At 44.6% G+C, this 12,505-nt stretch overlaps 1 protein-coding gene across 3 annotated transcripts in view; it reads left to right on the forward strand.

Annotated features, from left to right (window-relative positions):
- Positions 1 to 4,010: 4,010 nt before the first annotated feature.
- Positions 4,011 to 12,505, forward strand: part of KDSR (3-ketodihydrosphingosine reductase) — a 41,637-nt gene continuing 33,142 nt past the window's right edge. For 2 of the 3 annotated variants that reach the window (XM_055297105.2, XM_063638760.1), the window contains exons 1-3: positions 4,510 to 4,641; positions 8,157 to 8,246; positions 11,191 to 11,247. In XM_055297105.2, coding sequence (XP_055153080.1) covers positions 4,534 to 4,641; positions 8,157 to 8,246; positions 11,191 to 11,247 — 255 coding nt within the window. In that variant the 5' untranslated portion in view covers positions 4,510 to 4,533. Of the gene's footprint in view, positions 4,642 to 8,156; positions 8,247 to 11,190; positions 11,248 to 12,505 lie in introns of all 3 variants that reach the window. The other variant, XM_055297094.2, reaches the window with a different exon arrangement.

The raw sequence follows: 12,505 nt of genomic DNA on the forward strand, positions 1-12,505 counted from the left end.
TTTCACCATGTTGGCCAGGCTGGTCTCGAACTCCTGACCTCAGGTGATCCACCCACCTCAGCCTCCCAAAGAGCTGGGATTACAGGCATAAGCTACCTGCCCGGGCTTTCTTCAGTTCTTATCTTGACTACTTTGCGTATCTTCACCCCAGGTGATTGGAAGTCAGGTTTCTCATGGTCATCTTTGCTTTGCAGCTTTTAAAATTTATCCAGACTATGGCCGGGCGCGGTGGCTCACGCTTGTAATCCCAGCACTTTGGGAGGCTGAGGCGGGCGGATCATGAGGTCAGGAGATCGAGACCATGGTGAAACCCCGTCTCTACTAAAAATACAAAAAAAATTAGCCAGGCGTGGTGGCGGGCGCCTGTAGTCCCAGCTACTCGGAGAGGCTGAGGCAGGAGAATGGCGTGAACCCGGGAGGCGGAGCTTGCAGTGAGCCGAGATTGCGCCACTGCACTCCAGCCTGGGCGACAGAGCGAGGCTCCGTCTCAAAAAAAAAAAAAAAAAAAAAAAAAAATTTATCCAGACTAGGTTGAAAAAAGTGGATTTGTTTAGCGCCCTTCAATGTTGGGGGACTAAGTAAGGGTTTCCATTTGTCCATCCAACTTCTGAGAGTGCTGCATTAAGACTTTTGTTTCAACACCACCAATGCCTACTTTATTTATGATATTTCTTAATAACTATTTTTAAATTTCTATCCATTCCCTCTTCCTTTTCTCTTTCCTTTGTCTCTTGGAATAAGTCTGCTCTCTGTAGTTTTAGCATAACTTTTCCCTTTGGAGGTGGCCCTGAACTAGCAGCTATGGCTCAACGGCTAGAATTCCAGCTTGGCCCAGCATCAGGTTGTGCCCCAACACTATCCCTATAATTTAGTGATTACAGATAATAACAATCAAGAGATGCCATGTTCAGCTTTCTGATGTTGTTGTTCCTTTGCATTTATTTTGGCCTCCAGTGAGCCAGTTCTCTATGAATGAGACCCCATGATATCTAAATTCCATTGGTAAATCTCACTTCAAGTAAGACAAGTAAACCCCATGACTACCTGGGGTTTATTTCAAGGATGCAAGACTGTTCCAATATTTAAAATTCAATTAGTATAATCTATCATATTAACAGGTGAAAGAAGGAAAATCACATGATCATATATCAAGAAAAGAAACATTTCTAAAATTCTTTGACATGGGAGCCCCATGCACTGTTTTTCTGTTAGTGAAATTCTAACCAAGGCAACAGATTGGAAAGATATGAAAATACATTTGATGGGATTAAAATGAAAGTTTGGATGGAAACTGGAATGTCTGAACAGACTCTATTTGGAGTGGTTGCATCCCCTTTACATGAATGTACTATGGGGATGGATATTGCCTGAGGAAAATTTCCTTTACCTAGTAATGTAAAACACAAGACAGGTGGATCTGCCCTTCAGACAATATTGATTGGACATGCTAAATGGGAACCAGTAAGATTGCTGAGCCCACACAAGTTGTTAATATTAAAAACTATAGGATACTTGGTGGACAAAACATGTTAAAAAGACAGTCTGGTACCTGAAAGGGTGAAGGCCACTTCTGTTTTTGGAAACTGATAGCATCAAATGGGAACCTTCAAGCCTGAGTGGCATTTCTCTGGGAGACATTTTGGTCATACAATATGATGATGAACTGGACCAGTTGTTGATGGCAGAGTGGAACTCTTATATCTATCTGCTACTATCTTTTGACTCTAATTTTTTCAAATTATGTTTACTACCATATCATAATACAGTGTAACTCTGGGATTGTAAGTGAGGTTATAATATTCACACTGATGGCCAAATGTATTGAGAAACTGAGTTAAAAGCCTCCTACTCTACACTGGCTCCTCCAAATGTCAGATACATGTTCATTTTACTGTAAGAGAGCTTTGGCCAAAGGCCAGGTGGCAGCCATGTTGTAAAGGATTCAGTCTCGCCCAAAGAGAAGGTTTGACTTTTGCCCTTGGCTTATGGGAGGTTATCTATGTCATACCTGATAGGAGTATCTCTGTTTAGATGGGGACTGGGCAAACTGGATTTTAGGGTGGAGACTGGCCATTCCAGAAAGACCAAGCATGTGAATTAGGGGGCTTTTGTCATGCACTATCAGTCTAGTTGGAGTCTCAGTTCAACCAAGTGGACGATTGATCAAGTCTATGTGCTGGAGTCCCAATAAAAACTCTGGACACAGAAGCTCAGGCAAGCATCCCTGGTTGGCAACACTCCAAGCATATTGTCACATACCAATGCTGGGAAGGTAACACAGCCTGACTCCGTGGGAGATGACAACAGGAGCTTTGCATTTGGAGCCCTCCAGACTCTGCCTTAGGCATTTCTTTCTTTAGCTGATTTTGATCTGTATTCTTTCCCCATAATAAACCATAAATATGAGCATAATGGCTTTCAGTGAGTTCTGTGAGTCCTTCCAGTGAATTATCAAACCTGAGGGTGGTTCAGGAACCTCTAAACTTGCATTGATATCAGAAGTCTTGGACATTATGCCCTCAAATTTTGCAGTTTGGCTAACTCTGCTGTAAGTCAAGAAAAAAAGGAAAACAAAAACTTTTTTTTCTCCTTAGCTTCCTAGTATTTCTAGAAACAACAACAAAAATGAAAAGCAAGTAAGCAAACAAAAATATGAGCCTCTATGCAAATTAAAATCACAATGAGACTTCACACCAACTAAAAAAGCTATAATCAGAAAGACAGACAATAACAAGTGCTTGTGAAGATGTAGAGAAATTGGAACCCACATACACCGCTGGTGGGAACACAAAATGTTGTAGTCACTTTGGAAAACATTCTGGCAATTCCTCAAATAGTTAAACATAGAGTTGCCATAAGATGTAGCAACTCTCCTACTAGGCATGTACCCAAGAGAAATGAAACATAATGCCCACACAAAAACCTGTAAATGAATATTTACAGTTAGCATAATTCTAATAGTCAAAAAGTGGAAACAACCTAAATATTCCTCAATTGATGAATGGAAAATTAAAATGTGGTATAGTCATACAATGGGATATTATTTGGCAATAAAAATAAATGAAGTATTAACATGTAGTACTTCATATCATGGATGAACCTTGAAAACATTACAGTAAGTGAAAAATAAGATGAAAAAGGCTACATATTATATGATTCCATTTATGTGAAATATCCCGAATAGGCAAGTTTATAGAGACAGAAAGATGAGGGATTGCTTAGGCTTGGGTGGGGCTTGGGAGGAAATGGGTCATGACTGCTAATGAGTATAGGATTTTGGGGGGTTGTGACAAAAATGTTCTAAAATTTACGGTAGTGATGGGTCCACAACTGTGACTATATTAAAAACAATTTATTATGAGCTTTATTTATTTATTTATTTTTGAGACGGAGTCTTGCTCTGTCGCCCAGGCTGGAGTGCAGTGGCGCGATCTCACTGCAATCTCTGCCTCCCGGGTTCAAGCGATTCTCCTGCCTCAGCCTCCAGGGTAGCTGGGATTACAAGCATACGCCACCATGCCCAGCTAATTTTTGTATTTTTAGTAGAGACGGGGTTTCACCATCATGGCCAGGCTGGTCTCGAACTCCTAACCTGAAGTGATCCGCCCGCCTCAGCCTCCCAAACGTCGGGGATTACAGGAGTGAGCTACCTCGCCCGGCCTATTACGCACGTTAAATAGGGAATTGTATGGTGTAGTATGTGAATGAGACCTTAATAAAGATGAGTTGTTTGCGTTTTTTATTTATTTGTTTTGAACTTGCTTGGTAAAGATGAACTCTGAACTCAGTGAAATTGAATTACCTTGGTGATTTCTCAAAACTCCCTGTTAAGGCTTTCCGGTCCTCTGAAAAGCGAAAGTGGGCTGTGACCATCTTCTAAGAACACCAAAAAATATGGAATGGAGCCCGGGATTTCAGAGCGTAGTCGCCGGGCTCCCAAGCTGAGCCCGCTCCGAAAACCTACAGCCGCCCTTTCCGATGCTCCGGGGCCTCCGAGCAACCCGGCGGGCGGTCCCAAGCCGAGGGCTGAACTCCAGGGAGGAGCGCGCTCGTCACGCCCACACTGGAGGCCGTGGCAGGCCTGGAAACGCGCCCTGCGGGGTCCTAAGAAGCCACTCGAGCTCCCGAAGAGCGAGTCTTCGCAGCCCTTCACGGCGCGCTCGCATCTGGCGCTGCCTGGAGCCCGCTCGCGACGCACAGGAACGGGAGGCCCGGTTTCCACGGGAGAGGCTGCGGACTGCGGGCCCCGTCCCGAGGCCGGAGGAGTGGGAGACACCCGGCGACCCCCGAGAGCCGATTCTGGCAGTGGCGGCGGTGGCGGCCTACGCGCCCCCTGGAAGCACCGCCCCGCCTGGGTGGTGCCCGCGCCGGCTCCTCCTCTTCCCCTCCGCCGCTGCCCGCCCCGGCCCGCAAACCCAAACACTCCAGGCGCCCGCCCGCCGCGCGTGATTCTCGCCTCGCCGCCGCCCAGCCCTGCGCGCCTTGCCTGGCGGCCCCCGCCCGGCCGCTCCGGGCCCCTGGCCCCGCGGAGCGATGCTGCTGCTGGCTGCCGCCTTCCTCGTGGCCTTCGTGCTGCTGCTGTACATGGTGTCTCCGCTCATCAGCCCCAAGCCCCTCGCCCTGCCCGGGGCGCATGTGGTGGTGAGTGGCCTCCTGTTGCTGCGCCCCGACCTCCTGGCCCGCGCGGCCTTTCCGCCGCCGAGGCCGCGCCGCCTACGTCCCTTTTTCCAGGCCGCGGTACCCAGGAAGGCATGGCCAAATGGGGAAAGTCACCTGCTGCCGTCCACCCCGGCGCTTTCCGACCCACCCCGGCGCTTTCCGACCCGCCCCGGCTCCGGCCCCGGCACCCGGCCTCGCGGACCCGCCCTCCGCTGCCTCGGGCTCCTCCTAGGGCCGGAGAGCGTGCGATGGGGGACCGCGCCGGCCGCAGGGTTCCCGGGGCCCCAGGGGTTCGGTGGCTGCTCGTGAATCCACGCAACATCCCTGGGATGTGGATGTTTTGTCCTCAGTTTTTCCGATAAGTCAACTGAGGCACAGAGAGGCTGAGAAACTTTGCCAAGGACACAGCGGTCGGTGGTGCGCAGGGTGCGGCGCGCGGTCCCGGGCGGGGGCAGACAGCGGGGAAGTGGGGTCCCAGCCGCCAGGACTCGCCGAGGCAGCTCGGAACTGGAAGATGGCTTGTGCGAGTGACAGGAAGAGCCGCTGCCAGAGGATTCCAGGAAGTGACTAACCTGGGGAAACTGCTCAGAACCCAGCGGGCTGGCGGTGGTGGCTTAGCGGTATTAGGACGCCTGTCTCGTCTACACTGTTTGTCTCTGAGCTCAGCGTGGCATCTGCTGATTTCTGCTCCAATGCAATCCTTTGCTGTTTTCTAGTAGGAAGGATAAGCTAAACGACAAGGCTAGTGTGCGAGGAATGAAGGAGAGGTGGATGGGTGTGATTTATTTCTTGGCGGAAGCTCTCACATTCAGCGATCCCTGTTCTGCAAATGTGGCACCTTTCTTAAACAGAGAGAATGCCTCCTTGTCTGCGCCCAGCACTTTCCCGTTTGCAGTGGCTTTCTCACCAGCATTCTTGTTTGGATCTCCCAAACCCGAGGCACGGTGAGGCGGGGAGTTAGAAATGAGGAGGGTTGGTTACAAAGCTGGCCGCACACCTCTTCCTGTCCTATCTCTGCACCGGAGATCCGAGCCTCCCCGCTGAGCTGGTATAAGATAAGATGGTCGTTTCTCTTAGTATGCTTTAAGGCTGTACAAGGGTTTGTGAATGAGAAAATGTATCTCTTTAATTTCTCCTTTGTAAAGCTATTAGCTTTTCCCAACACCTCCTGATCCTAATGGGGAAAGAATGTGGATTCATTACAAAAAATAAATAAGGAGAAAGGCAAAACTTGACACGCTAAATTCTGAAAGTTTTACATCCGCAAGAGAACTGCTGCCTCAAAAGCATGGCTTTAAACGTTGGATCCTTTCAGAGCTTGAGTTTATAGAGCATAACTTTGCAAAAAGTAAAGCTAAACGCAGAATGAAAATTGGAATTCCTTATTTGTAAGACAGTTTCACTGAGCCTTGACTCTCGTCCTTCCAGCCCCGTCCCGCGGCAGGTCATAGGTGAGATAATAAATGCTGTGTCTGTTCAGGTGGACCAAGAAGAATTTCTTATTTTTACCATCCCGCTTTAATACGCAGGATTATTATTTCACACTCTAAATAATGTGAGCATGACATGGATAATTCACATGGTGTCACCATCTGTCTTCTTTTTTAATGTCATAAAAAGAGTGAAAAGTGTAATTATTGTTCTTGAGATTTGTTAGGAGTTGACTGTGTGGTATTGTTGGGAGAGGGAGCTGATGGTTAGACTGTCTGCCTGTACATAATTAAGAACAAACTTATAACGATTGTTTCATTTTTAAAACAATTTTATATACTAGTGCTATCTATCTAGTTACAGTAGTAAAATTGCAGGAAAAGAGCAGAAAATCACCCACCTCAGCCTCCCAAAGTGCTGGGATTACAGGCGCGAGCCACCGAGCCCAGCCAACAACAGCTATATTTTTACAGTAATCTTCTGCTGATAACTGGCTGATTACCCACCAAATAAATCTCTTCAGTGGTGGCAGGTTGAAGCTAAAAAGAAGTAAGGGATGCCTATGAGTTCCATAGAGATATGTGCATTTGCGTAGGAGACACTTCCCGATGATGTTAAAATCCTAACGTGGAGTCAGAGATCTTCCTCCCAGCGTGATTTATTATAACAGTGAATATTAGGAATAATCTAAATGTCTGATTATAGGGAAACGTTTAAGTTTTGATGCAGCTATTTGATGAAGTATTGTGAAACCTTTTTGTTTTTTGACATAAGACATTACAATATAATTTTTTAAAAACAGGACACAATACTATGCAATATTATGTAATTTGCATAGGGACAGTGACTAGAACGATGTGGCTGGGTGCAGTGGCTCACTCCTATAATCCCAGCACTTTGGGAGGTCAAGGAGAGTGGATAACTTGAGGTCAGGAGTTCGAGACCAGCCTGTCCAACATGGTGAAACCCCATCTCTACTAAAATACAAACATTAGTTGGGCATGGTGGTGCACGCCTGTAATCCCCACTACTTGGGTGTCTGAGGCAGGAGAATCACTTGAACCCGGGAGACGGAGGTTGCAGTGAGCCAAGATCACGCCACTGCACTCCAGCCTGGGTGACTGAGTAAGACTGTCTCAAAAAAAAAAAAAAAAAAGATAATGTTGCATTGTTCACTTTTCAGTGAAATATATAATATATATTGAGCCCTCCCCATGCTAAGTGCTAGGAATATAGTGGGAAACAGAAAAATAATTGGTATTTTTAATGGAGTTTATAGGTAGGTGATAGGAGAGGTGGTTGTGAATCAGATAATCACACAAATAAATCTAGAGCTGTTTATTATATGCATGTCATAAAGAAGAAATACAGTGCTGAAAAGTGTGTCAGTGTGGGGGCAGGGGAGACAGCGAAGGCTTTCCTGAAGAAGTGATATTTGAGCTGAGATTTGATGGGCGAGTAGGTGTCAGATGAAGTGGGGAGAAGAGCATTCTTTGCAAGGGAATTAGGATGTGCAAAGGTGCTGTGGTTGGAGGGTGCATGGAATTGAAAGACAGCCAGTATAGCTGAACTGTAGATAGGGGTAGAATAGTGCAAGAAGAACTTTACTTTTCAGGATTTCCTTGTGATTTTATATTACTTTTATACTAAGCAGTCATTTCAAATATATATGCAGGTGGCCATTCTTTTCATCTGTTGTAGAGCTAATCTTGCATAAATGTGCATTAAGAAAATAAGATTCATTTGGATTTGGAATCAGAGGCAGACTACTGTATTATTTATGAGCTAGATTTATAGGGCACTTTTCCACCAATGAACTCAGAAAAATATTATAGGTGTGCAATTTATGGTTCAATAAGAAAACGGTCAAAGCAGCAGGCCTTGCTGATAGTATCTTTCATGCTTACACTTACTCCAGTCGTGAAGTTTAGGATGAAGAAGTTACAACAGCTAACCATTTAGTTCTTGTAGACTCATTTGAAGAGCCTGTCATGGTTGTTTTTTACAAAAACTTCCTACAGAGGGGAGATTTCAAGTGCTAAGAATATTTTATGATTTTGTTTTAGGTTACAGGAGGTTCCAGTGGCATCGGGAAGTGCATTGCTATCGAGTGCTATAAACAAGGAGCCTTTATAACTCTGGTTGCACGAAATGAGGTAAGGCTTCTAGGTTCATTATTACTGACTTGCTTCTTCAACTTGAAATTAGTCAGAGGCTGTGCTAAACATCTTAGCATTCACACCTAGAAAGCGCTTCTTCTTTGATGTGAGATGTGTTTCCTGAACTACTGATTCTCTCTTGTATTTAGGCCAAACACTTCTCTGTTGAAATCAGGTCGGCCCTACAAGTATTTATTTAGTACCATTGGCATATTAGGCAACATCATCATAGATACTGCAGATCTTGAGGTGGGAGAGGCCAAGGTCTAGTTTAAGGAGCACACTTGGCCATAGGAAGCCAGGGAGGGCCCTTGGCCAGGTCAGAAGTGCTGGAAGCAGTGATTCTGGAGCTGATACCTGAAGGTCTGTAGGTGTTTCTCTATAATTTTTCACTATGATTTGCTTAGGACATGATATATATCTCTAGTGAAATCTATACACCATAGAGGAACCTCGTCCCTCCCTAGAAGTTTAGCAAAATGTGTTTTTCTGTATCAAGTCAACACAGAATCTGTTTTTATTTTTTGTCAGGGTTTGTTTTTGTCTTGCCAAAGTTGTTTTTAGAGCACAAAGTAGTGACACTGTGTGCACGTGAACTGTTGTGACATCCTCTTGCTCCCCATATGGGGACTGGAGGAAAGTGACCACAACCGGCTCGTCTGCTGCTGCAATTCTATGCCTGGCATAGTGCTTGGCACGTAGCACATGCTCAGACATGTTTGTTGAATGAAGAAATGAAGGGAGGAATGATGGAGAGCCTGGGAATGTCAGCATGGCATAATTCTGTGGGCTTGGATTCACCCATGTGCAAGGAGGGTAATAGTATGGTAACTGCTCAAGTGGGTGGAGGGCTGGACAGGACCCAGTAGGAATGGCAGGCCAGGAAGGGCCCTGGGGGAAAATTTAAATAATGTCGCAGACTTAGTCTTGGACCTCTATAATTTCTTTTTTTTTTTTCTTTTTTCTTGAGACAGCGTCTCACTCTGTTGCCCAGGCTGGGGTGCAGTGGCATGATCTCGGCTCACTGCAACCTCTGCCCCCTGGGTTCAGGTGATTCTCCTGCCTCAGCCTCCTGAGTAGCTGGGACTACAGGCGCCCACCACCACGCCTGGCTAATTTTTGTATTTTTAATAGAGACAGGGTTTCACCATATTGGCCAGGCTGGTATCGAACTCCTAACCTTGTGATATGCCCGCCTTGGCCTCCCAAAGTTCTGGGATTACAGGCATGGGCCACCATGCCTGGCCTGGACATCTATAATTTCTTTTGCAAACCAAGAAAGGCAAAATTAGCTACCTTTTATTTATAGTTTGACTTTTCTAACAATGAATTTGCTTTGGCATTGAAGCCACCTTACATAAATGAAAACACAAATTTAATGAAATGGCATTTTGTGAGTTTTAAACACCAGTTTTGATGCAAGTAAATAAAAGTGGAGGCAGGGAAGGCCAGCATTTCAGGCCCCCAGGAGCTCACATGGGGCACTTGCATTGCTAGAAATGAATGAGCTGAATGAAGAACGTGTGGTGTTGAGTAATTCATTTTTTTTTCTGAGACGGAGTTTCGCTCTGTAACCCAGGCTGGAGTGCAGTGGCGCTATCTTGGCTCACTGCAACCTCCACCTCCGGAATACCTGGGATTACAGGTGTGTACGACCACACCTCGCTAATTTGTGTGTGTGTGTGTGTGTGTGTGTGTGCACATATATATATATATATATATAATTATTTTTTTTTCTTTTAGTAGAGACAGGGTTTTACCATGTTCGCCAGGCTGGTCTCAAACTCCTGACCTTAAGTGATCCACCTGCCTCGGCCTCCCAAAGTGCTGGGATTACAGGTGTGAGCCACTGCGCCCGGCCGCACTCTGTCACCCAGGCTGGAGTGCAGTGACACAATCTCGGCTCACTGCAACCTCCGCCTCCCAGGCTCAAGCTATCCTCTCACCTCAGCCTCTTGAGTATCTGGGACCACAGGTGCTCGCCACCACGCTTGGCTAAGCTTTTGTATTTTTAGTAGAGACGGGGCTTCGCCATGTTGCCCAGGCTGGTCTCAAACTCCTGAGCTCGGGTGATCCACTCACCTTGGCCTCCCAAAGTGCTGGGATTACGGGGGTGAGCCACCGTGCCTGGCTGAGAAATTTTTTCTTTTCTAATGTAATTTTTAATTCCACCTCTTTGCAAAGTCAAGCTGTATGTATCTTTGGTCACAGGACAATATTACTTCATTATAGACATATTCAGGTTTAGAAACTCTGCATGCCTTTTGGAAGAATTCGCCTCTCCTTTGGTTCCTCTCTATTGCATATTATTTAAGTTACTTTGTACAGCAAATTGAGATAATCTGGTATCTGTTTTCTTGAGACTAAGTAAAACAAACAAAATTAGGACCTTGGAAGAATTACACAATTACACGGGTAACCTTGCTTAAGGGTATTTTATAGTAGCCAGGCCTAGTTTACCCAGTCTATCCGGAAAGTGATTCTTACTATGTTTGGTTTTATAGTAGAAGAAGAAAATATTGGACAAAAAGCACTGTTGACAGGGAGTCACACATACCCTCAACTTTGGGGAGCAGTGCGTATTAATAGAGTTGTTCTTGTCTTATATCACAACTAAATAATAAGACGTTTATTAGAACTGTAGAGTCGGCCTCAGCAATTAGTACTATTAACTGGGATTTTGAGATTTATCTGTTTTTCTATTATCTTTCTCTAATTAATTTTCAAACTTTTTATCACTTATTCATAGCTTAACATACTTCACAACTTCTTTCTTTCATAGGCTGTGGCCCAGTCTGTCTATGCAATGTAGATACTGTTTTGTGTGTTTTCTGGAATTTAATACATACATATAGAAATAATTGCTTTTTTTCTCTCCTTTGCAATAAACAGACGTGCATATAGACAATCACCAGGACTAATTGTTCTGTATTGCTTTCAGGATAAGCTGCTGCAGGCAAAGAAAGAAATTGAAATGCACTCTATTAATGATAAACAGGTAAATCTCTGTCTTCAGAATGCATTTTCTGTATAACTCAGCACAGTTGTATAAAGGAAAAACGGAGTTACTTCAACTGTGAATAGTTAATTGAAAGCATATATGATTTTCCCAATTAAAAACATATTGTACTGTTTTTTAAAAAGTGGAATATTGTTTGAATGGTCTAGTAACTCAAAATATCACACACACGCAAAATGAATAGACACCCACACACATTCATATCTACAAATGGTCAAATAACAGAATGTTTTACTAGCAAATAATTTCATTTTAATTATATATTTAAATGAACTTTATACAAATGCTTAAGAGGAAAGGAATATTTAAAATTTATTTGGTTATGGAATTTTTGATGAATAAAATGCTATTTATATTTCAGTATAAAACATAATAACAGATTAATAATCACACACCCATCACCCAGTCTAAGAAGTAGAAATGATCAGGGTTTCTGAAGCCCCATCTATGCCCTACAGCAGCCTTGTCCCTCTTTTCTTATTCCTAGAGGGACAAACGCTAACCCGATTTTTTGTGTTGATCCTTTCTTTTTCATTTCTTTTTTCTTCTTTCTTTCTTTCTTTTTTTTTTTTTTTTTGAGACAATTTCTCAATCTGTCATCCAGGCTGGAGTGCAGGGGTGCGATCTCAGCTCACTGCAGCCTCGACCTCCCGGGCTCAAGCAATCCTCCCACCTCAGCCTCCCTAGTAGCTGGGATTATAGGCACATGCCATCATGCATGGCTAAGTTTTGTATTTTAGGTAGAGATGGGGTTTCGCCATGTTGCCCAGGCTGGTCTTCAACTCCTGGGCTCAAGCAATCCACCTACCTCTGCCTCCCAAAGTGCTGGTATTATAGGAGTGAGCCACTGCGCCCTGCCTCTTTTTCTTTTTAATTTTACCATATATGCACATAACTCTAAATAATAATATATTGTTTAGTTTTTTTTTTTTCTTGAGACGGAGTCTGTCTGTCACCCAGGCTGGAGTGCAGTGGTGCCATCTTGGCTCACTGCAACCTCCACCTCTCGGTTTCAAGCGATTCTCCTGCCTCAGCCTCCTGAGTAGCTGGGATTACAGGTGTGCGCCACCACACCTGGCTAATTTTTTTGGTATTTTTAGTAGAGACGGGGTTTTACTGTGTTTGTCAGGCTAGTCTCAAACTCCTGACCTCAGGTAATCTGCCTGCCTTGGCCTCCCAAAGTGCTGAGATTACAGGTGTGAGCCACCGTGTCTGGCCAATATATTTAGTTCTACTT

Source organism: Symphalangus syndactylus, chromosome 1 (assembly GCF_028878055.3).
Source record: "Symphalangus syndactylus isolate Jambi chromosome 1, NHGRI_mSymSyn1-v2.1_pri, whole genome shotgun sequence".
NCBI lineage: Eukaryota > Metazoa > Chordata > Mammalia > Primates > Hylobatidae > Symphalangus > Symphalangus syndactylus.